Source organism: Globicephala melas, chromosome 5 (assembly GCF_963455315.2).
Source record: "Globicephala melas chromosome 5, mGloMel1.2, whole genome shotgun sequence".
Classification (NCBI taxonomy): domain Eukaryota; kingdom Metazoa; phylum Chordata; class Mammalia; order Artiodactyla; family Delphinidae; genus Globicephala; species Globicephala melas.
In genome coordinates this window covers 71,262,654-71,288,671 of record NC_083318.1, presented here as the reverse complement: position 1 = coordinate 71,288,671, position 26,018 = coordinate 71,262,654, and the positions used below count along the sequence as shown (strand labels likewise).

Sequence of the window (26,018 nt, the reverse complement as noted above, 5' to 3'; positions counted from 1 at the left end):
AGGTTAGGTTGTTTATTCGAGATGTTTTCTGTTTCTTAAGGTAAGATTGTATTGCTATAAACTTCCCTCTTAGAACTGCTTTTGCTGCATCCCATAGATTTTGAGTCGTCGTGTCTCCATTGTCATTTGTTTCTAGGTATTTTTTGATTTCCTCTTTGATTTCTTCAGTGATCACTTCGTTATTAAGTAGTGTATTGTTTAGCCTCCATGTGTTTGTATTTTTTACAGATCTTCTCCTGTAATTGATATCGAGTCTCATAGTGTTGTGGTCGGAAATGATACTTGATACAATTTCAATTTTCTTAAATTTACCAAGGCTTGATTTGTGACCCAAGATATCTATCCTGGAGAATGTTCCATGAGCACTTGAGAAAAATGTGTATTCTGTTGTTTTTGGATGGAATGTCCTATAAATATCAATTAACTCCATCTCATTTAATGTATCATTTAAAGCTTGTGTTTCCTTATTTATTTTCATTTTGGATGATCTGTCCATTGGTGAAAGTGGGGTGTTAAAGTCCCCTACTATGAATGTGTTACTGTAGGTTTCCCCTTTTATGGTTGTCAGTATTTGCCTTATGTATTGAGGTGCACCTATGTTGGGTGCATAAATATTTACAATTGTTATATCTTCCTCTTGGATCGATCCCTTGATCATTATGTACTGTCCTTCTTTGTCTCTTCTAATAGTCTTTATTTTAAAGTCTATTTTGTCTGATATGAGAATTGCTACTCCAGCTTTCTTTTGGTTTCCATTTGCATGAAATACCTTTTTCCATCCCCTTACTTTCAGTCTGTATGTGTCTCTAGGTCTGAAGTGGGTCTCTTGTAGACAGCATATATATGGGTCTTGTTTTTGTATCCATTCAGCCAATCTGTGTCTTTTGGTGGGAGCATTTAGTCCATTTACATTTAAGGTAATTATCGATATGTGTGTTCCCATTGCCATTTTCTTAATTGTTTTGGGTTCGTTATTGTAGGTCTTTTCCTTCTTTTGTGTTTCTTGCCTAGAGAAGTTCCTTTAGCAGTTGTTGTAGAGCTGGTTTGGTGGTGCTGAACTCTCTCAGCTTTTGCTTGTCTGTAAAGGTTTTAATTTCTCCATCAAATCTGAATGAGATCCTTGCTGGGTAGAGTAATCTTGGTTGCAGGTTTTTCTCCTTCAACACTTTCAATATGTCCTGCCACTCCCTTCTGGCTTGCAGAGTTTCTGCTGAAAGATCAGCTGTTAACCTTATGGGGATTCCCTTGTGTGTTATTTGTTGTTTTTCCCTTGCTGCTTTTAATATGTTTTCTTTGTATTTAATTTTTGACAGTTTGATTAATATGTGTCTTGGCGTATTTCTCCTTGGATTTATCCTGTATGGGACTCTGTGCTTCCTGGACTTGATTAACTATTTCCTTTCCCATATTAGGGAAGTTTTCAACTATAATCTCTTCAAATATTTTCTCAGTCCCTTTCTTTTTCTCTTCTTCTTCTGGAACCCCTATAATTCGAATGTTGGTGTGTTTAATGTTGTCTCAGAGGTCTCTGAGACTGTCCTCAGTTCTTTTCATTCTTTTTTCTTTATTCTGCTCTGCAGTAGTTATTTCCACTATTTTATCTTCCAGGTCACTTCTCCGTTCTTCTGCCTCAGTTATTCTGCTATTGATCCCATCTAGAGTACTTTTAATTTCATTTATTGTGTTGTTCATCGTTGCTTGTTTCATCTTTTGTTCTTCTAGGTCCTTGTTAACTGATTCTTGCATTTTGTCCATTCTATTGTCCATTCTATCTCCAAGATTTCGGATCAACCTTACTATCATTATTCTGAATTCTTTTTCAGGTAGACTGCCTATTTCCTCTTCATTTGTTAGGTCTGGTGGGTTTTTATCTTGCTCCTTCATCTGCTGTGTGTTTTTCTGTCTTTTCATTTTGCTTATCTTACTGTGTTTGGGGTCTCCTTTTTTGCAGGCTGAAGGTTCGTAGTTCCTGTTGTTTTTTGTGTCTGTCCCCAGTGGCTAAGGTTGGTTCAGTGGGTTGTGTAGGCTTCCTGGTGGAGTGTACTAGTGCCTGTGTTCTGGTGGATGAGGCTGGATCTTGTCTTTCTGGTGGGCAGGTCTACGTCTGGTGGTGTGTTTTGGGGTGTCTGTAGACTTATTATGATTTTGGGCAGCCTCTCTGCTAATGGGTGGGGTTGTGTTCTTGTTTTGCTAGTTGTTTGGCATAGGATGTCCAGCACTGTAGCTTGCTGGTCGTTGAGTGAAGCTGGGTGCTGGCGTTGAGATGGAGATCTCTCGGAGATTTTTGCTGTTTGATATTATGTGCAGCTGGGAGGCCTCTTGTGGACCAGTGTCCTGAAGTTGGCTCTCCCACCTCAGAGGCACAGCACTGACTCCTGGCTGCAGCACCAAGAGCCTTTCATCCACAGGGCTCCTTAATTTGGGATGATTCGTTGTCTATTCAGGTATTCCACAGATGCAGGGTATATCAAGTTGATTGTGGAGCTTTAATCCGCTGCTTCTGAGGCTGCTGGGAGAGATTTCCCTTTCTCTTCTTTGTTCTCACAGTTCCCAGGGGCTCAGCTTTGGATTTGGCCCCGCCTGTGCGTGTAGGTCGCCGGAGGGCGTCTGTTCTTTGCTCAGACAGGACGGGGTTAAAGGAGCCGCTGATTCGGAGGCTCTGGCTCACTCAGGCCGGGGGGTAGGGAGGGTCACGGAGTGTGGGGCGGGCCTGCGGCGGCAGAGGCCGGCGTGACGTTGCAGCCTGAGGCGCGCCGTGCGTTCTCCCGGGGGAGTTGTCCCTGGATCCCGGGACCCCGGCAGTGGCGGGCTGCACAGGCTCCCCGGAAGTGCGTGTGGCTAGTGACCTTTGTTCGCACACAGGCCTCCTGGTGGCGGCAGCAGCAGCCTTAGCGTCTCATGTCTGTCTCTGGGCTCCGCACTCCCAGCCGCGGCTCGCGCCCGTCCCTGGAGCTCTCTCAAGCAGCGTTCTTAATCCCCTCTCCTCGTGCACCAGGAAACAAAGAGGGACGTAAAAGTCTCTTGCCTCCTCGGCAGGTCCAGACCTCTCCCCGGACTCTCTCCCGGCTAGCCGCGGTGCACTAACGCCCTGCAGGCTGTGTTCACGCCGCCAACCTCAGTCCTCTCCCGGCGCTCCGACAAAAGCCGGAGCCTCAGCTCCCAGTCCCGCCCGCCCCGGCGGGCGAGCAGACAAGCCTCTCGGCTGGTGAGTGCCGGTCGGCCTGATCCTCTGCGCTGGAATCTGTCCGCTTTGCCCTCCGCACCCCTGTTGCTGTGCTCTCCTCCGCGGCTCCCAAGCTCCCCCACTCCGCCTCCCGAAGTCTCCACCCGTGAAGGGGCTTCCTAGTGTGTGGACACTTTTCCTCCTTCACAGCTCTCTCCCGCTGGTGCAGGACCCGTCCCTATCCTTTTGTCTCTGTTTAGTTTTTTCTTTTGCCCTAACCAGGTACGTGGGGGGTTCCTTGCCTTTTGGGAGGTCTGAGGTCTTCTGCCAGCGTTCAGTAGGTGCTCCGTAGGAGTTGTTCCACGCGTAGATGTATTTCTGGTGTATCTGTGGGGAGGAAGGTGATCTCCGCGTCTTCAAAATGAAATTATTAAGTTATGGTGAGTAGTGGTGAGGATTCCATTAGAAAATAGGTGTTTCTACCCCATCATCACACTTAAGAGAAAAGAGGCATCCCTGCTTACTCCTCCTGACACACCAGGAAAACCCCCAGTGTTGTAGACAACAGCTTCCAGGGACAAACACTGGCTGAGAAAATACCCATCATATTTTACAGATTTTACCCGCCTCACTCCTATATACCAGCATAATTTCTTCTTGTCTGAAACAGATCTCTGCCAGCTTTGTTTCATTTATGTCCAAGTCTGAGTAGATAGTGTACCGTTTACCCAGCCTCAAGATTAGATAATGAAAATACATTTAATCTAACATTATCACAAGGTTTTTATTATAGCTTCAAATGCGTTTATTGTGATCTCATTTATTTTGTACCCTTTCCAGTAATAAACAGCCATTCAAGATGACTCTCCTGCGTTCTTGAATGAAACTGTCATGGGGTCTCTTTAAAGAAAACAGCATCCACGAGTTGATACATAAAAGGAGGCTAGCATGTCTCATGGTCAGATGGACAGTAGGTTACATGAAAACTTAGAAGCACAAATGTGAATGGCTTTTGCTAAAAGAATTTAATCAATCACTAAAATGAGAGAACTGGCCTTTTCATTCTCATATTAGAAGCCACAATAAAAGGGGGTTAAGGAAGGCAAAAGATTCGAAGATTAGCTGAGCTTGACTTTAGCCACAATTTCATTTTTATCTTAGAAGGAAGACTCAAGAAGGAAGGGCAGGGCTTCCCTGGTGGCACAGTGGTCGAGAGTCCACCTGCCGATGCAGGGGACATGGGTTCCTGCCCCGGTCTGGGAAGATCCCACATGCCGCGGAGCGGCTGGGCCCGTGAGCCATGGCCGCTGAGCCTGCGCGTCCGGAGCCTGTGCTCCGCAACGGGAGAGGCCACAACAGCGAGAGGCCCGTGTATCGCAAAAACAAAAAACAAAAAACAAGGAAGGGCAACCATTGAATAAAATTGCAGCTTGCAAACTATGCAATCAAATACCTTAGGTTTCTTTCTTCCTAAAAAGAGGTAGACCAATCCTGGGTAATGATCCAGACACATCCAAGCTTACCTGTTACTGTTTTAGATTGCCAGTGACCAGAAAAGAGAGGAAAAAGGGCTTTAACCAATCACCTGCTGATTTAGACTGTATGTACTTGGTTTAGGCCCAGCATTTTTACAACTCTGCACTGTCCACTGTTTTTTTGATAATATTAAATGTTTATTTTAAAGAGTTTCTGATCTCTTATTTCCTCCAAACTGCATTTTTCTGTTAGTTTCCACTTCTCCTCACATGCTTATTATAACATATTATATGTTATTTATTATGATTGAGGCACTAAACAGCTGATTGGAAGCTCTGTGTACATGGAGGGGCCTTTTTGACTGTGGTCTTTAGTGTGTAATCATCTGAACCATCAATGTCAGATCTTTTGTTGGAAGCTAGAGTCCCATGGAGGAGTCCTTCAGTAGCCCAAATGGGAGGGTTTAGACTTGGCTGCTAGCATTCTGGGGATGTAGAGACAGAAGATAACTGGGGGTTTTGATATTTAGTATATACCTTTTTACTTAAGCTCCCTGTCTTCAGTGTGGTACGTTGTCTTCAACTGTAGTATTCCCCGGTCGACATCTCTGTTTTGCCCTTTCGTAAGAAGGGCGGTTTCTCTGTGAGTAGATTGGAGGGACAGCCAACCTGCTAAGTAGAGTGGGTGAAGGGAATGGGAGGGAGGGTCTAAATGTTTCCTAAACCATCGTTCAACCAGTCCTCTTATTTTTAACTTCACCTTCACCCACACTTTCATAGTATGAAATTCTCCAGTTCCTGAGCCTTTGGGGAGTTCCAAGGTACTGACTGGATTATCTTTCCTTCACTCTGCATGGCAAACTTACTCACTTCCCTCTGATTGTGACTTAAATGTCATCTTCTCAGTGGTCATTCTAAAATCTTCACCTCCATTGCAACTTCCTATCCTATAAAGTCTGTCTAAGATAATATATATTTTCTTTGCTCTGTCATTAGACTTTTAGCTCTACAAGGACAGCAATTGTTTAGGAGAGATTGCCATCTTTACCTGCAAATTATCGAAATATTTCAGTATCACTGTTATGCTGCGAAAATCTTTTCAGTAAATTCTTTTGCTTTCCCTGGAAGCTACATGTTGCTGTTGGTCCTCTATACGTAGATACTCAAGGATCAGATTAGAGTGTAAAGGATTGTGCACCTTAGATTCATTATTGATCTATTATATTCTTATGAAATAATAACATTATAAAAAGTGGAAATAGTTTTAAAGGTTATGTAATAAAAATAATGACCCTTCCTTCCATTCTGGATCAAGATGATCACTGTCCATAGTTTTTAGTATACCATTTTTCATGTCTATTATTTATCAATCTCTGTAGCACCCTCCATCTTTTATTTTTTATTTATTTATTTATTTATTTTTATGATTGACATTTTATTCACACATCAAATGTTTTTTGAGCATCTGCTATATGCCAGGCACCATGCTAGGCACTGGGGACACAAATGTGATCAAAAGAGACAAAACTCTATGCCTTTGTGGAGTTTCAATTTTATCAAAGGGAGACAGATAGTAAACAAACTATCAGGTAAAATACAAAGTTACGCTGTGGAAATGGGAGTTTTTATATGTATATTTTTTCTGTCCCTATTTTTATTTTAACAATGTAAATCAGAGATTGTTCTATTATCAGCCCATATATATTTGTCTCTTTCTCTCTAATGTTGAATATTATTTCAATAAAAGAAAGTACTGTAAATTTTTTTTTTACCAGTCTCTATGGATAAGCTGTTTGGGACTTACCCCAACTTGAGGCTACTGTGAACAAAAATACTACAGTAAACATTCTGGTACATAAGTCTTTGCATTCGTCTATATGTGAATATGGAGAATAATTTGCATTCTTTTTAGTTGTGTGGCAATGGGTTGCATGTACTATAAACATGTTTTAAATAGTTATCCTTTCAAAATCTCACATTGAAAGTACATCTGCTTGACAACGATTAGGCCATCCTCAACCATACTGTAATCAAACCAAGAGGTTAATACAGAGTCCTTGATTAGTAATTTATACAGCATTTAGTGCAGTACACTTACTTCATATTTTTGTACTGATGGTAACATTGAGTGTTCTTTTGCATTCAAACGTCATTTCTGAGTTCTTATTATGGAAAAAATAACTCATCCTCACTTTTTGGTTTAGGGAAATCTCTGTGAGGATGTCAGATCTTCAGAAATCTTTGAGAAAGCATGAGTTTGTTGAGAAGTGAAAAGTGTGAGGTATAAGAAAACAGTGTAAGTGTTTCTGAGAAGGTTATTGCTCTCTTTTAGTCTGCTTGGCCATACTTTATTGTATAAACACCCTATGTGAGTAATAAACTACTTAGATCAACACTCCTCAAAATATTACTGAAGACCTTTAAATTTAATGTTACAGTGAAAAGAGGGATCAAGTGAGGGGGATCAAATAAGTCAAATAAGTTGGTAAGAAACAGCTTATTATCTCTCCTACACCACCCCCAGCCCAGGTTTTAAATACACAATTCACATTAGGATAGCTCAGTAATTTTCAAACTTTTACATACTTCTAAAAACAACGTTCTAAAAAAACAAAACCAAAAAAAAAAAAAAACAACCAATGTTCTATTGGACTTGCTATGAGACTTACTGTTTTACTTAAATTTTAGAGGTAGTTAATTGGGCCTATATATTATTGGATGAGATCCTCATCATGTTACATGTTTGTAGTGTATAATACTTGGTTTTAGAAATTGACGACTTGTCTGCAAGATAATTACCAAAGTGTGCTTAGCATATAAGGGCTCGAGTGCCAAGGACATGCCAAAAACCTTTCCCTGTTAAGAAAGTCAAGCGCTGTGGAATTCAGGTATTTTACTGACCCCAATTAAATTAGTTAGAAATGTGCTTCTCTGATAGTTAGATTAGGAATTTTTAAATTTCAGTGGCAGATACATTTGTGAGTTTATTTTCATGAAGTTATAGCAATAAATGAGAGAAGGAAATTGGGGCTCTTGGATAGATAAGCTTCAGAATATACATATTTCTAAATTCCAGTTTTTTTCATGGAAAAATGGCATTTGTTTTCCTATGATATATATTTCAATAAATATATTTGTTGAATAAAAATTCAATAAAAAAAGCATAAAGTAGAAAGTTTAGAAAATCATCCTAAAAAATCTCAACAGAAGAATCAGTCATAATATATGTGAACATAATTTGAGACATCTCTTATGTTCAGTAAGTTAGGTAACTATATGTGGGGTAAGCAGCAAGGCAAGTAGGTAGAAAGGCTGACAGAAGGGGTCATGCTAGGTATGCTCTTCTAAGTTAAACTAGTAATATTAAATTTTGTTTGTATTAGCAGATTAGAACCTTTCCTTGAAACAATCTAATTACAAATAAAACAAAAACAAAACCATCTCACGAATCTCAACTGTTTATTATCGGTACGATTTCTAATATTTTGCATATATACTTTTTTTTTTTCAATTGTAGGAGAAGCCATTATCTAGATCTCTTCAGAGGGGTGAAGATCTTCAGTTTGACCAGGTATGCCAATGTAGGGGGAATATTTTTTCCTGAAAGGAAAATGTTTATCCGCACAGTCTGATCCATATACATCCAATATTAAGAAATTTATTTATTTTGTTTAGTGGTCCTGTATGTTTTTATACACTAGATTCAGTCTGGAACTGGTAGTCTGTTTTTTAACAGAACAAATAGAATGAGTTATGAACTGCGAACTTCATAGAATGAGCTGTGAACTTTATTGATTTCTGTTCATTAAGCATTTTAAAACTTTGCTTTTCATTGGTACCCTCTTTACTATATGCCCTTTGAAAACTTCTTAAAAGATTTCCAGTCATATCCCTCAATCTTTCCTTGTATACAATTTTTACATAATAATATTTGACCTTTTAACATTTATTTTTTCCTGTTGGGGGTATCAGAACCTTTATACTGAAACATCCAGCCTGGTTCTCTCCCTTTCCACCCCATTTTGAAGGCAGAGCCAGAGACAAGGACTTGGTTCTGGGAAGAGATTCCAAGGAGGAGACTTGAGAGATTGAGGCAGGGAAGAGGAAGAACTGATAGAGATCACTGCTCTGGGCACTGGGGGTTCATTCCATTCTGAGAATCATACCGAATGTCACCCATTTTTGTCTTTCTGAAGAATGGAGGGCTGGAGCATTTATCTGCAGCCCCCATCTCCAGCAGTTGAGGGTTGCCCTAAGAGGCATTAGCTACTTGTATCTGTGCTTGTGCAAAGGCCAAGTGGACTGTCTGTGTCAAAAAGCCAAAGAAGCTTAAAAAGGAAGATATACAATGGCCAACCCTCCCCCTCCAAAGAAACCCTGCGAAACCAAAAACCTTTTTATATAATACCAATATCTCAAATTTAGTGGTAATCCTCTAATGTCAGTTCTTTCCTCTTGCTGATTTTGAATGTTAGATCAAGTGTTATTTTTGTCATAATTATGTTTGCTCAAGACTTATTTCATTATATGTTGATTGATTGTCTGCAAAACCCAATAACCCAGATCAGCTTTCTGTTGCCATCTAGTATTCCTGAGCTACCCTTCTTATAATTATGTATCTAGGAAATCGAAGTTAATGTTCATATTAGTCTGCTTGATTAGATGAAGATGACTGGTTAGGATTGCTTGGTGGAGGCTTCCCAACATGCTGTGTTTCTGGATCCCATTCCAGTTCTGCTGACTCTGAATCACCAAGAGCAGTGCTCTGGCACCTGTATTTTGCAACAGCTCCCTAGGTGATTCTGAAGCACACACTTAGTAAATAGCCACTGGTCTAAGAAGAAACCGTAAATAAGAAGGCTAGTTCTCTGTTACAGTAATAATAAGATCACCCCATATAACCCTTTTCAAATCTTAATGCCATTACAAAAGGTACTAATTGCTACTAGTTATTAATTATTAATGTATTGTTAATATATTATTTTAAAGGTATTTAGATTATTCACATCTTGAATCCACTTTACTAATGATGAATGAACAATCAATATGAAATCTTATTAAACAACATTTTAAGGAAAACTTCCATTTCTTTTTTTATGTAAATGATTAATAAAACTATATTTTATCATGCTCCATACCTTGATTTTTTCCCACAATAAAAAGCTGTGAGTGGGGTAAACTGCTTTAATATGTATTTACAGTAGCAGATGGTGTTTTGTTATTCCTTCTTTAGGTATTAAAAGGGATTTCCTTTGAGTGGTATTGTTCATTGTTAATGAAATATAAATTTTCAAAAGTGGTTAAATAAAACTAGAATCTTGTTTTTACTTTAATTCCCTATATTAGAAACTATTCACCTGTCACGTTATGGTAATTTATAAATAAAAGCATGAGATCATGAAAAAGAGAAAAAATATCATACATAATCAAACTGTTTCATTCTTTTTTATATGAGAAATATAAAATATTAGGAAAAATAAATGTTTAATTCCTAGAGCTATCAATTTATCTTCATTAACTGATGCTTCCTACAGTCGTGGAACTGAACGAGACCTTGAGTATTGCTGCAACCCGTAGTTTTTTAGTTAAGCAAAGCAAAGTGAAGCATGTTTTACTGTATGCTAATTTTAAAATACTAATTTTACGAGCAATGGGTTGAATCAGATACAGAGTCTCTTATGAAGAGAGAATGTTTTTTCTCTGGATCCTCAAGATGAAGAGTGACCTTAGGGTTGACTAATGGTAGCTGGTGTACCTCTTACCACCACTACAGGCAAGTTGGGTTCGTTCATGAAATGAATCTGATAACTCACCTACAATTCAGATAGTTTAAGGGATGCCTCAAATTGAGTTGCAGGTGTCTATCCCACTTCATTTATCTTTCTGCTGTTCATTTATATATTCTAAGCTTTAAAAACATGTATATAACACATTTCTAATATGTTTATTTGTATCACAAATTAATTGTGTAATTATAATTCTCTGTTCGGTGTCATAGCAGCACAGAATAAAGTGGAGCTTTTCCCCCAGTTCTAACATGGTGTAGTCTTCTCTGTTTCTGCATCTCTTCATCCCTTCTAGTGGCAACATTTTAGAACATTTCACTCACATGAGCAGAGAGGAACTGGCCCCAGGGGGTAGGGGGGAAGGAAGTAGGTGTGGTTGTTTCATGTTCTGTGTTATACAGTTCACCCAGAGGTGTCATGTGTGTAATCAGGGATGTTACTTATGGTCAAGTTTTTACACATGTGAGTAGCATATAGAGGCAGGAAAAAGGTGGAAAGTCTCTGAGCTAAACTGAATGGATTTGGATAAATGTTAATAGCCGGTGAAACTTAGCTCACTTTACTTTATTACTTGGCTAAACCCCTAGCCCTTATTTTATCTTATTTTTTTTTTAATATTTAAATGTAAGTGGCATTTTATGTATTTATTTTTTTCCCTTTTATTTTAAAACACATTTATTGCTTTGGAGTTACTGCGTTTAGTGTATTTTTATTCTAGAAATGTTACTCATTTCTAAGTGATTGCTAGTAGCCTGAGGAGCATGGCACTTTGATGTTGTATTTTACTTCTGGTAACGTCTTGTATTTTCAGTTGATAAGCTCTATGAGCTCAGTAGCAGAGCACTGTCTCCCTTCCTTACTTCGCACCTTGTTTGACTGGTACAGACGCCAGAATGGAGCTGAAGATGAGTCTTATGAGTATAGGCCTCGGTCTAGCACAAAATCTAAGGGGTAAGTGGCTCATTTTCTACTGTTCGACCTGGGCTCAAAACACTTCCAATGAAGCGGGTAATAGTGTTATCAACTGACGATTGTTATTGTTTGGTTACTTTTGTTATGAAGTGGTGACAAGGGGAAAAGATAGTCCATACTTAAACTGTAAATCGAGGAAAGATATCCGTTAAAGTAGGTGCTGCCCTACAGGAGTCATCACTGGGACTAGTTATGCAAAACTGACTTTCTGTAGTTCAGTGAGGAGCCTTAGCAGTCATGGAAGGAGTTAAGAAGATACTCAAAGGAAGTCCTGTTCACGTGGTTTGTGAAGGGAAACAGTTGTTGCGATACAGGAAGACTGCCAAAACCCTAAATTCTTATACCACGAGACTCTTCTTGGTGTTAAATCCTCGAACTTGTCTTCTCCTTCTTCAAATTTCCCAGGGAGATCATGGCTTTAAGTAAAACATCTATTTGTGTTCAGGTGATGGCCCATGGTTTAGAATTGTACCTCAGTAGATGCCACTTGTGATTTTTCAACTTAGATTTGTGAAAAAATGACCTGGCACTGTATTTCCGTGTTTTTCTTCCTCTTACTAATTCTTTTAGATTAGGTTTAATTTCTGACAGATGTAATAGTGAGATGTGCATATAAGTTCCTAATGTACAAAAAGAGAAAGAACATAAGAACATGTAATACATACATTGGGTTATTATGAAAACTTGTAACGATTGCTGTGGGACACCATATGTACTAGGAACTCAGTAAATAACATGAAGTACTAACCAAGAGCTATTTGAGAACTTATAGTTTTAATGCAATCCTAACTTGGGATTCTTGTTTCAGGGATGAACAGCAACGTGAAAGAGATTATCTTCTTGAAAGAAGAGACTTAGCAGTAGATTTCATTTTTTGTTTAGTTTTAGTTGAAGTTCTAAAGCAGGTAAGCTCTTTTGTTTCTGCCAAGTCTGTATTTCTTATTTTTTTGCTAATTTTGCCTTCATGTTTCAGTTACCTTATTTAGGATGTTATATCTAAACTTCTGGCTCACGGAAACAAAATTCCTATAATTTAATTATACTTCTGTCAATTACCTGAGGGTTCCGTGTCCTGTACCTATCACTCCCCATTTTTCTACCTTCGTTTACCATCCAAGACATGAAATCATGTTAGCAAAATGGAGCTGAATAAAAAGTATGTAAAATCTGGGCTTTTAGCAGCAGCTGTAGTCCATCTGTCATTCACCTACTCCAATCCCTTTTTGCCTCCACTTTCACGGAAATTCTCTGTGTAGCCCTCAAGCCTGCATTTCAACATGTAATAATTGTGCAGTGATAGTTGAGGAACGGGGGTGATTTGACTTGAGTAAGACTGAGTTGTCAAGTGCAAATGGTTTTCAGACAAGTGAGAAGACCTCAGGATAATGAATTGTTTATGTTTATTCATTCAGTGAATATTAGAATGCCTACTGTTGGGTGGCATTGTTCTAGGTACTGCACTGCTGAGCTCAACATCTGAATGGCATAGGTAGTAAAGATATAAATAGGTAAATAGTGTCAGATATCATGTTATATATTTTTACTATTCACAGTCAGTACAAGTATATGTATAAATACCTGTACTGATTTGAGGGACTTCCCTGGTGGTCCAGTGGGTGGGACCTCACGCTCCCAGTGCAGGGGGCCCGGGTTCAATCCCTGGTTGGGGAACTAGATCTCGTATGCATGCTGCAACTAGGAGTTCCCATTGCCACAACTAAGAGCCTGCATGCCGCAGCTAAAAGATACCACCTACCGCAGCTAAGACCTGGTACAGCCAAAATAAATAAATAAATGCATATTAAAAAGAAAATACCTGTACTGATATGAAAATGTTTTTGTAGTTTGTAGTCTTTAAAAAGTTATATACATCATTCAAAAATGTTCCATATATTTCCAGTCATGCACACTGTAGTGTTTTGAAAAAAAGTCAGGCTACCTAAAAGAAAAAAAATCATATTTTGCACAGCACATGATGTGTTCGGACAGGGAGTTTTGTTTCTGTTGTATAAAATGGAGTAGAATATATAATACAGCAGGAAACAGCAAATGTTAAGATATAAAAGTTAATTGATTTGATAGTCTTTTTTAACATAGCTAATATAAAAATATTTGAATTATTTATACTTTCATTTATACTTTGCCTTTGTTTTTACAGTATATGTGAAAAGACACTGAATATCCGAAATCTGAAAATAAAAATAACTTTTTTGGCTTTGTTTTGTTTAAAAATAATTTTGAATACGTGACATAGATAAATGCGTTAATCAAAGATAAAAACAATTTAATTTGTACCTTCCATAAAGGTTTTTTTTAGTAGAGGTGGAAAAGAACTTTCCTCTGAAAGTTATGCTTTCTGAAAGCCAGATTTGCCTTCTGTGATCTCTTAGTTTAGCTGGGATCCTAAGATGCTAAGGCTGAGGTCAGTAAGGATATCGGAGGAGCTGAGGACCAGAAACACTGTACCATGAACGGACTTGGACGAGGCCTCATTGTGGTTGATCCCTGGCATTTCTTGTGTGCTAAATGTCGGTCTTGTGAGTGGTTTGGTAATTAGCATTTGCACTTCTTTACTTAGTTAAATCATAGAGGTATTTCTTCTTCCTGCAAAAGAAATTGCAAACTCTGTGCGCTGACAGTCAGGCTCTATTGTGCCTTTTCTCCTGTGTTTCCCATGATTTTCTTCTACTTAGCAGTGTCTCTCTTCTCATCTAAAAGTTGCTCTTTGTTTTTTTTTAAATTTATTTATTTATTTTTGGCTGTGTTGGGTCTTCGTTTCTGTGCAAGGGCTTTCTCTAGTTGTGGCAAGCGGGGGCCACTCTTCATCGCGGTGCACAGGCCTCTCACTATTGCGGCCTCTCTTGTTGCGGAGCACAGGCTCCAGACGCGCAGGCTCAGTAGTTGTGGCTCACGGGCCTAGTTGCTCCGCGGCATGTGGGATCTTCCCGGACCAGGGCTTGAACCCGTGTGTCCCCTGCATTGGCAGGCAGATTTTTAACCACTGCGCCACCAGGGAAGCCCTAAAAGTTGCTCTTAATTGCATTGACTTCAGAACTTCAGTGCACAGACAACCCCTTGGAGGTTTTTCTTTTTCCTCTTCCTCCTCTCTTGTCTTCTCCCCCACCCCATTGTCCTTGTCTTCATCCTCCTTTTCCTCCTCTTCCTTTAAAAAAAAAAATAGTCCAGGGACTTCCCTGGCACTCCAGTGGTTAAGATGACTTCTTCCAATGCAGGGGGTGTGGGTTTGATCCCTGGTAGGGGAGCTAAGATCCCACATGCCTTGGGGCCAAAAAACCAAAACATAAAACAGAAGCAATATTGTAACAAATTCAACAATAACTTAAAAAAAAAATCCCATGTAGGTTTTCTCTTTCCTAATAAAAAGCAAGTCTTTTTAGCTTCTTCAAATCTAATTAAACTATAGAAAATGAAGTAAAGATCAATAGAACGTTCTGAAATATCATGACAAACGAACCCAATTTTCTCCTGTATCAAAATGGTGTAGGGGGTCTTCCCTGGTGGCGCAGTGGTTGAGAGTCCGCCTGCCGATTCAGGGGACACGGGTTCGTGCCCCGGTCCGGGAGCAACCCACATGCTGCAGAGCGGCTGGGCCCGTGAGCCATGGCCGCTGGGCCTGCACGTCCGGAGCCTGTGTTCCGCAACGGGAGAGGCCACAACAGTGAGAGGCCCGCGTACCGCAAAAAAAAAAAAAAAAAAAAATGGTGTAGGGTTTAATAGCTCCAGAGAGTAATCGTGTAGGGTTTAATAGCTCCAGAGAGTAATCAATGTAGCGTATGTTGAATTTAATAGGACTTTTACTTTTGTCCCACATAATATACATGTATTAAAATGTGATTTAGTTTTATTTTGATGAGATGGACAGCCCCAGGAGTATTGAAATATCGATACATGGTTGGATCAATCTTAAGGAGGAGTATATATTACTTGTGGGTTAGTTCTTGACCTCATATATTATAAATTGTTTCTTGAATAATTTGTCATGTCTTTATCCGACGTTATTATGTGTCATCATCACATATTTAGATCTCTTCAAAACACACGAAGAACTCTGTATCCCTTGTACCAGCTGGTCATTACAATAAACTGGGAGATAACCACGGCAAGTGTTTTTATTCCAGCTGTGTCATTTACTTGCCGTGTAACTTGGGCAAGTTATTACCCACTAATTCTTTCCTTCTCTGTAAAAGAGTGGTGAGAATTAAATACGATAATGCCCGGGACATGGAAAGTGTCCAATAAATGCTATCAGTTGTTTTCATCTTATACATCAATGTTCTTAGTTGCAGTGACTTGCTGAAGATTATAAAGCTAGTTCTCTCTTTATTTTTTAATTTAATTTTATTTTTTTAATAGATTTATTTTATTTTTGGCTGTGTTGGGTCTTTGTTGCTGCGCATGGGCTTTCTCTAGTTGTGGTGAGCGGGGGCTGCTCTTCATTGCGGTGCGCAGGCTTCTCATTGCGGTGGCTTCTCTTGTTGCAGAGCACGGGCTCTAGGTGTGCAGGCTCCAGTAGTTGTGGCACGTGGGCTCAGTAGTTGTGGCTTGCAGGCTGTAGAGTGCAGGCTCAGTAGTTGTGGCTCATGGGCTTAGTTGCTCCGTGGCATGTGGGATCTTCCTGGAGGAGGGCTTGAACCCGTGTCCCCTGCATTGGCAGGCAGATTCTTAACCACTGTGCCACCAGGGAAGCCCCTAGTTCTCTTTGTAAATAAAATTATTCTTATTGGTAAAAATCAGTGTTACAAAATTAGGTGAAATGGCCATCATCTTATAAAATTAAGTTTTAAATCATAACAAATTAGACAAAGGATTGAGTTTATATAAATGTGATGACATGAGTGTGATTCACCATGGGAACAAAATTAATTCAAGATGATAAAGGACTAATTTTATTTTTTCAAGAAAGTCAGAAGAATAATTTGGGGGTCATGGCCAACTACAAATATTAGCATATTAGTACCAGAGGCTTTAGAATCCATGGTAAAAGCACTATAGCATTTAGTATCTTTAAGCAGTTTTCTTTTTATATTGAATTTTAGCCATGCATTTATTCGTTGAAACAAACAAGATTGGGAAACCAGGCTTATAAGCCACTTCAGGCTCTTGGCTTAGTTTTATGGGTGCTTATTGTGAAGTATCAGAAGGAGGAGTAGATCCTTAGTATTTTCAGGTTTGACATTAGCATTTTATTTATTTATTTTATTTTTAAAAATTTTTGAATTTTATTTATTTTTTTATACAGCAGGTTCTTATTAGTCATCCATTTTATACACATCAGCGTATACATGTCAATCCCAATCTTCCAGTTCATCACACAACATTAGCACTTTAGATGTTGGTGAGCAGCCCTGAAGGTTATGGGGTTATTTGTGATTTTGCTGAGTCATGAGTTTATTCCCTGTCCTTTGCACTGAGGGCTGGTCATTTACATAATGAGCGCACCTTGCTGACTCCCCGTTGTCCATGTCTTAACCTGGTTTTGTGGTTTTCTACTTTCATGATGTGCTAAAAGCATTAGATTTGGGGAAGTGGTAGTGGGAATAGCTTTGGAATAAAACTTGGGTATTCTTTAGAGTCTACTAGATATATCCTTCTTGAATGTTCAAATAGAATTAGATCTGCTTCCAAAATCATGCAAATGGCAAGATCTAAAAAATTCTTGATGCTCTAGATGGAAATACTACTCCATGAAAGTAGAACGTTTTCTCTATAAACTGAACTGGGATTCTTTCCCACCCCAGCCCCCCTTTTTTGGAGGTTCAGCTTGGGAATTTTTTTGATTATTGTAAATAAGGGGAGAAGTAGGAATTTCAAGAACGTCTGAGCATCTTGATAGTGTTCATTCTTAAAATAAAATTTTTAGAGGTTGTGCTTTTTTTCTTCCAAAAATTAAAGATGAGATATATTTATTCTCTTCTGTTTCTCTGTCTCTTTTCTAGCTATAATATGATAAAACTGAAAGTTTTCTTTCCTCATTTGTTCCGTTTATTAAATGCATTTTCATATATCAGAAACTGGGCACACAGTATTTTCTGGAGAAGTATGCACTGACTTCTAAACTTCAGTCCCCTCATCTGTAAAACAGGGGACAAATACTACTGTGTAAGGCTGCTATAAGTGTTATAAATAATGTATATAAAATGCCTAAGTAATAGCCGGCACACAGACACGTGAAAAGTGGTGGTGGTGGCATTACTAATAACTAATATTATTAAGGTAGTAATAAAGAGCACACAACATAGCTAAGTAGTGTCCCTAGCTGTCATTGTTAGACTTCTGGCATAACTGGAGCAAATAAAGACTACTTAGGAGAAAGTATAGGTGTAAGTTAACTTGTGTTTCATATCTCTGGCCTAGAGCGTACCAAACATCCCTGTATAGAAGTCAGTATGGTAAAACCACAACACAGCACAGTAAATGGGGCCCAAAAAATTAAGTCACGTAAAATGCAGTGTCGCATTATTGCAAGGTCACTGAGGTGTCTGGGGCCAGCCTGCGTGATTAGCGCTGTGAATTCTGGAGTAAGTTCTGGAAGTCGGGCTGCTGGATCCAGATACAGCATATTCCCGACTAAAGTTTGGTATCACCTAGTGGTAGATATCTACTTTGTTTTAACCATCAATGGGATAATCATAGGGCTTACTGGGACTTATGGGACAACAGCAGTGACTTCAGTAACCTTTTTCTTACCTTGGGGCCTATTTTGTTTGGCCCAATCCAGGGAAGATGAAGCTAGGAAAATACATCTGCCTCCCCACTTTCTAATGGGCTCTGGGTTCCCTACCAGGCCTTGTCCTCAATATCTCCATCCTATATTCTAGTTCCGTCATCTGCCCTACATTCCTAGGAAGTAAGAATTTTGTGCTAGTCCCTTTTAGAGAAGGGTGGAAAAGGTGAGAGACCAAGAATCTCCAATTGTAATGTACCCAGTTTTGCATTCTCTCAGGGCTGGTAATTATGGGGTTCTAATCTATTACCTACATTTTTTACCGGTAAAGAGGTGAGGTAGAAACTTCCTCCAGGTTTCATAACTAGTGAGAAGAGAAGCTTGGCTTTTCTTCATTAGAATGATAAAAAGTGTAGAAAGACCTTTTGGTCTAATGAAGAAAATGTTTTTATATGTTATATAATGATTTGATTATAGTTCACCTATAACAGTTTTTTTGGAACGTGAAAAGATGGCTGTAAATTGAATAGGGAAGAACAATAGCCAAGCTATCTCTGAAGAAAAGTAAGGGAGGACTTGTGGTGCCAGACATGAGAACTTATTAGTAAGCCCTAATAATTAAGACAGCATGATTTTAATATAGACGCGTATAACTTGATAGAATAGAGAGCTCACAAACAGACCCACACATATAAAGAACTAGAATCTGTATCAATGACGTCTTGGATAATCTTTGACCCATCAGTTCTTCCTTTTGGATGCTTTCCCATGGAACTGTACAAGTAAATAATGTTAAATGCACAAGATGTTTGTTGTATAACATTATATATATTGAATACTGAAAATCTGGAATGAAATGTTCATTAATAGGGAGCTCATTAAATAAATTATAATATATATATATATATATACTGAGTATTACATGGCTGCTAAATAATGTAAGAAGGAGCTAAGTAGTGATGGGGAAAGACGCATCAGTCCATTAAGTACAAAATAAGCTGTGTGGATGAGTGTGTGTAGAAAAAGCCTGGAAGTAGATATATACCAGTAGTGGTTATATATGGGGGAAGGGGCAGGGATTTTACTTTCTGGTTTAAATGTTTTGATGTGTTGTCCATATTAGGAACTGGCATGTAATTTTTAAAGAACTAAACAAAACAAACATACTTAAATAACAAATTTCTAATAAAACCATAAATAATTTTAAATTGTTGGGAAAGTTGGAGTCCCTTTTGGATACTATTATGATAGAAAATCAGACTATATGAAGCCTGGCTGAATCAAAGTTTACTTTCCTATAGGTGTTGCAGAGAGTCAACATGAGTGTGTTTTTAACTTTCGGACAGTGACAGTTGTAGTAACAACAATGACTATTTTTTCATTTGCATAGTCTATAGTTTAAAGATTAGCAATTATAAAGCTTAATGTTCATGAATTTAGAGCTTGTTAAAGTAGATGTTCAACTAAGTTCTTAGAGAAAAATAATAGCATTCTTAGAAAAGGGGAAGATTGACAGATTAATAGTAGGTCATATCATGAAAACTAAAATTGATTATTGATTTGGTTATTTGAAATGATGAGAATACTCATAAAAGACCTGTAACCTGTTTAGCACACACTTGATTTTTTTTTTTTTCTAGATTCCTGTTCATCCTGTGCCTGATCCCTTAGTTCATGAAGTTCTAAACTTAGCTTTTAAGCACTTTAAACATAAGGAAGGGTAAGTAAAATACAGGACTGTTGCTTTTATCTGCGGTCCAGATTTAGACTGTTAATTTGAACTCTCATAAATCATTTGTTTTCTGAAGTTCAAAGCAATTATCTTCCTGTATTTTTTAGTCCACAGGAGATGCTTATGGGAAAGATTTTGTAAAAATGATTCTTAAAACCATTGATTGAATTTATAAGAATCAGGCTAAATTTCCTGGCAAATTGAAATCTAGAGAGAGAAGAAAATTCATGTGGTTTTTATCATCCTATAAATGAATCTTCAGAGAAAATTTATACAACACGCTGATAAGGAATTTTCAGAGTTATTAAGAAAGAGAGTTTGTAGAAAAATTCCATGAAATAATATGTTTGTTCTTTTGCTATTTTAGATATTCAGGAACCAACACTGGGAATGTGCATATTATTGCAGATTTATATGCAGAAGTGATAGGCGTTCTTGCCCAATCAAAGTAAGTTTTATAAATCACTGATTTTGATTTGTTTTGCTTTTTAGAATTCTCATTGCTAACTAATAAAATAGACACTGATAGTTTTAGATCTTTTTTTTTTTCATAGAGTTATTATGAAGTCTGTTTCACCTTTTATTATTTTGCTGCTCTGTTCCTTAGAGCAGGGGTCCCCAACCTTTTTGGCACCAGGGACTTGTTTCGTGGAAGAGAATTTTTCCACGGTGAGGGAGGTGGGGGATGGCGGCAGATGATGGTTCAGGCGGTAATGCAAGTGATGGGGGGGATGGTTCAGGCAGTTATGCGAGCGATGGGGAGCGGCAGATGAAGCTTCGCTCACTTGCCCTCCGCTCACCTCCTGCTGCGTGGCCCGGTTCCCAACAGGCTGTGGACAGCTATTGGTCCATGGCCTGGGGGTTGGGGACCCCTGCTTTAGAGGAATTTTAAGTGACGCCCATACCTCAGTTCCACAACTTGTCTTCATTATTTGGGGTTTTCCATAAAACCTGAATTGAGGAAGTAAGAAATTGCCAAGAATAGTCAGGTCATTACCTTATTCCCTATTTTTCACAGTTCTTTGAGAAGTGTTTTTATAAATCTTTCTTATAGAACTCTTGTCGAAGCTAATAATTACTTTTAATAGTTTCTACTTGAATGCTTTTATTTCTGAGATAGCAATGCAGTGTCTTCCTTCTAACCATCTTATTTATTTTAATACTGAACAGAGTTTTGAATAGGTGGAAGACATACCAAAAAGGAAAGATAAAGATACTAGAGTACTCCATAAAGAGGGTGTTATTCATTAGGAGTTACATGCATTGAGTTGTATTGAACCATCATTATCGTAAACGGTAAAAAAAGATGTTTGTCTTTAGTATTGCGTGCTTGCTCTAAAGACTATGGAAGATTTTGAATTTCCTTTGATGCTACTGGGAAATTTGTAAGGAAAAAAGTATCATTTTAGATTTTCTTGGGCGCTATTTAAAGAGTCAGTCTTTGGCCCTGAAATCATCCTATAGCAACCTTTTTCAGTTCTAAGAAAGCAAACACAATTATTGTTAATGTTTAGTAGTTTAGATTTTAATATGAAGTAATATATTTTATTATTTGGTAGTTACTATCCTTTAATTTAGTATTATTTATGTTTTATCCTTTGTAGTTTACCAGGGACCCTTGTATACCCAATGCTGTATAGAACTTAGAACGTAGTTGGAGTATTTGAAATGACTTAGACGTAGACAATAGTATTTTAATATTGTGTTCATATTTAATCAACAAGGAATCCCTGTTTCAGGAATGTAGCTGCAAAAACATGAGCAATAATGTATTTCTTTTCATGGCACAGTAGTTCATATTGTAATTTTTATTGAAAATGATTTTCTGTCAGGATATAGGTTAGAAGTGCTAAATAACACATGAGCAAGTTGGGTCCAGAAGAACCCTACATCATAGCTAAGTTAAATCTAGGATGGGAAGGATAGTAAATCTAAATGGCCAATGGTAAATTGATGAAATGACGCTCAGCCTCACTGGTCTAGTTGTAAGAGAAATGCCACTCAGAGCAATATTGAGGTGTTTTCCACCCATACATACAACGCGCATGGGAAAAAACATGGATGGACCCACATTAGGCTGGGCTGATGGCACCAACATTTGAGAGGAAAGGTGGTGAGGTGGGAAAGGGGTGGGGAGAAAGAAAGGGCTGGGGATGTTTTAGAATCTTGTCAATGCATTTCCTTTGATTATAGTGACTAATAATTATTATGAAAAATTTAATAGGAAAAATCCTTGGATTCTAATAATATTGCAATGGGAAGATTTTTATCCACTTTATATTTTCTTTATAAAACGCAAAAGAACACTTTCATGGAAAATGGTGTTGTATTTTACAAGACTGAAATGGAAATGGAGAAGTTATACTTCCTATCATGGATCCATATTTCATTAACATGTAATTAATATCCATGTTTAATTAATATTAATTTGTACTCAGTGCCCATTGGGAAGTATGCTTCATTTGTCATTATAACTTTCGAGAACTGTTTTCCCCAAGTAACATCAGCAATAAAACCTTTGTTTCATAGAGGGGGAAAGTGAAGTATTATCGATTAACAAACTATCAGATATCTTTTTCCATTGTAAGCAAAGAAAACCTTAGTAGCCTTAACTGTTGTAGTCATTTGAATCCAGGATGTTGCTCAGCATTTCAAAAGCATTTTGATTTCTTCAGCTGATTCCCATTGTGAGACCAGTGCTCTCCCACTCATCATCTTCAGTTTTTCTACAGTGTAAGGAGATAATAATTTTAAGAGATACTTAGTAGTCTACAAGTGATTGGTTTATCTCTTTGAACAAATATGTAGTCTCCAGTCTGCTCTCCATGTAACTTAAATTGCAGACTTTATCAAAATGAGTCTTAGAATTTAGAGACACTGTCTGATTTACATGTGGATGTTTTATGGGTGGGTTATTAGATCTTATTTTTATGATGATTACGAACTATTAAATGGTAATGATGCTGTATTGATGGTATTATAGGAATAAGAAATTCTAATAAGAATTTCTCCTTAAGGCATTTTTTATTTGAAAAAATAAATGAACAGTAAATCTAGAATAAGAAATATTTTTGTTATCTGTATGTTTTTCTGGGTAATTTTGATGAGGGCAGAGAAAGGAGATGGTGTTTAGGTAAAATACTTCTTGATTTCAACCTTAAATATCATGTGGGAAATGAGTATTTTCAATTCATATCAAATTGTGTATCCGTGTACATTAAAGGTTTCAGGCTGTGAGGAAGAAGTTTGTGACAGAGTTAAAAGAACTGCGACAAAAGGAACAAAGTCCACATGTGGTACAAAGCGTCATCAGCTTAATAATGGGAATGAAATTTTTCCGAGTGAAAATGTATCCTGTAGAAGATTTTGAAGCATCATTTCAGTTCATGCAGGTGATCTGCAGTAATTAGAATTAGCCTAACAGTGGTTGTTTTTGCTTTTCATGACTATTTAAAAGAAACAAAATAAATATAATTAATGACGTTACTAATTCCTTACTCCAAGTGTTAAATTGTCAGAAGTGTGAATTAATTTTCTTTTTAAATTTGAACATGATTTGAACTTAGCTTTCTGGTAAAATTGCAGAGTATTTACAAAATTATTGTGATATTAACATTTCTATAATCTTCCTCCTTTTTAAATCTAATATACCTTTTTCCCTCTCAAGGAATGTGCTCAGTATTTCTTAGAAGTAAAGGATAAAGATATAAAACATGCACTTGCTGGTTTATTTGTGGAGATTCTTATCCCTGTAGCTGCTGTAAGTATATTTTTAATTTTATATTGCATTTTAAAAGTACTTTTTTTGTTGAAGAAGTTACCACATGTGCTATTCTTACTTTCTGGTAACCTCATAGACAATAAAGCGGAAACTTTGAATGTAGTGGGAGTATGGGGTAAATCATTATTAGACACATAGCAGAAGAGCATCAATCAGTCTTTTAATCAAAAGAACAAGCCCAGGCCCTTAAGATTTAGAGACTGTTAGGAAGGCAGAGTATTTGCAACCTAGAAGTAATGATTATCTCAAGTAGCTCAGTGTAACACACTGCATTTCATGGCATTTGCTCCTTACAAAATGGCAGCCATTTGAATGCCTCTGAAGAATTTAAAAGTACTGTGACATGTATCCTAGAGTTTACAGGATTGTCTCAGTTTTAAAAGTTAATTTCTATAGTTGCCATGACATTCATCATACCTGTCAAAATATGTATTCTAAATTATTTAGAAAATATGGCTGCTATAAATATGGTTCCAGTAACTTCTAGGGAAGCAGATTTATAGAAGCTTTTCTAGGTCTAAATTCATTGTGTTATTCAAAAATAATTCTGTAGTTACTAGTAACATAGCATGGTATAAATAGGATTCGGGGATTTTAGAATACTTGGACATGCTAGATTTTTTTGTTTCCTGGGTTTTTTGTGGTATGTGTTATGCCACTCACTTTCAGTATACTACGTACTGCTGTATAAATGATATTCTTTATATATATACGTATAATTTCATTTAAAAACACTTATGGAGGTAAAATTGACTTAAATTACACGTATTTAAAGTGTACAATTAGACATATGTATATGCCTGTAAAACCTTCACCACAGTCAAGATAATGTACGTACCTATCATACTTCAGAAGTTTCCTCATGTTCCTTTTTAATCCCCCCGCCCCCCACTCACTCCACATTGTTCTCAGGTAACCATTGATCTTTCTATTCCTCTACTTAGTTTTGGGTTTTCTAGAATTTTTTTTTTTTTTTTTTTGGCGGTACGTGGGCCTCTCACTGCTGTGGCCTCTCCCATTGCGGAGCACAGGCTCTGGACGCGCAGGCTCAGGGGCCATGGCTCACGGGCCCAGCCGCTCTGCGGCACATGGGATCCTCCCGGACCGGGGCACGAACCCGTGTCACCCGCATCGGCAGGCGGACTCTCAATCACTGCGCCACCAGGGAAGCCCTAGAATTTTATATTAATGGAATCTTACAGTACAGACTCTTTTTTCTGGCTTCTTTCACTCTGCACAATTATTTTGAGTTCCAACTATGTTACAGAATATATCAGCAGTTTATACATTGTTGGCTAGTATTTCATTGTATGGATATACCACAGTTCGGTTATGTGTTTATCTGTTTTTGGACATTTGGGTTGTTTCAAGGTTTTATTTTTATATAAATTTATTTATTTTTGGCTGCATTGGGTCTTCGTAGCTGCGTGCGGGCTTTTCTCTAGTTGCAGCGAGTGGGGGCTACTCTTCGTTGTGGTGCGCGGGCTTCTCATTGCAGTGGCTTCTCTTGTTGCGGAGCACGGGCTCTAGGCATGTGGCCTTCAGTAGTTGTGGCTCGCATATCTGATTTATTCTTTTATAAGTTGTGCTTTTGGTATCGTACCTATGAAGTCTTTGCCTAACCCAGGGTAACAAAAGTTTTCTATATTTCAGTTTCGGGATTTACTTTTAGGTCAGTGATCTATTTTGAGTTAATTTTGTATATGGTATGAGGTATGGATTGAAATTTTGTTTTGTTTTGTTTAATTCTTTTTGTTTTTGCAAATAGCATCCAGTTGTTCCTGTACCGTTTCACTTGTTTGTTTACAACTCTTTCTAAGTACATTAGTTCCTTTGTCAGAAAATTCAATTGACTCTATTTGTGTGGGTCTTTTTCTGACTCTATTCTGTTCCAGTGATCTGTGTGTATATTCTTACAACAACGTATACTGTGTTAATTACTGTAGTAAGTTAGAAGGCAGGTAGTATATATACATCTTCCAACTTTATGTTTTTTCAAAAAAATTTTGGCTCTTCTAGGTCTACTGCATTTACATATAAATTTTAGAATCACCTGGTCCATTAAAAAAAATCTAGTGGGATTTGATTGGGATTGGATTAAATTAGTCAATAAGTTGGGAGGACAGACATCTTAATATTGATTCCTGCAATTCATTAACATAGTTTCTCTCCTTTTACTTAGGTCTTTATTTTCTGTCAACAGTGTTTGGTAGTTTTCAGTGTATAGGTCTTGAGTATATTTTGTTAAATTTAGCCCTAGGCATTTCATATTTTTATGCTACTCTAAATGGCATTGTTTTAAAATTTCATTTTCCAGGTGCTCAAAATACTTTTCAATGTACATTTTTTTTTTTTTTTTTTTTTGGCTGCCTTGGGTCTTCGTTGCTGCGCACTGGCTTTCCCTAGTTGCGGTGAGCAGGGGCT

At 37.8% G+C, this 26,018-nt stretch overlaps 1 protein-coding gene across 1 annotated transcript in view; it reads left to right on the top strand.

The window, feature by feature from the left end:
* The window catches only part of FRYL (FRY like transcription coactivator), a 234,344-nt gene that overhangs the window by 99,029 nt on the left and 109,297 nt on the right, over nucleotides 1-26,018 (top strand). Inside the window, exons 5-11 of the mRNA XM_030880492.3 lie at nucleotides 8,156-8,209; nucleotides 11,236-11,375; nucleotides 12,205-12,301; nucleotides 19,722-19,801; nucleotides 20,181-20,261; nucleotides 23,037-23,205; nucleotides 23,481-23,573. Of these exons, the coding sequence (XP_030736352.1) occupies nucleotides 8,156-8,209; nucleotides 11,236-11,375; nucleotides 12,205-12,301; nucleotides 19,722-19,801; nucleotides 20,181-20,261; nucleotides 23,037-23,205; nucleotides 23,481-23,573 (714 nt within the window). The remainder of the gene's footprint in view (nucleotides 1-8,155; nucleotides 8,210-11,235; nucleotides 11,376-12,204; nucleotides 12,302-19,721; nucleotides 19,802-20,180; nucleotides 20,262-23,036; nucleotides 23,206-23,480; nucleotides 23,574-26,018) is intronic.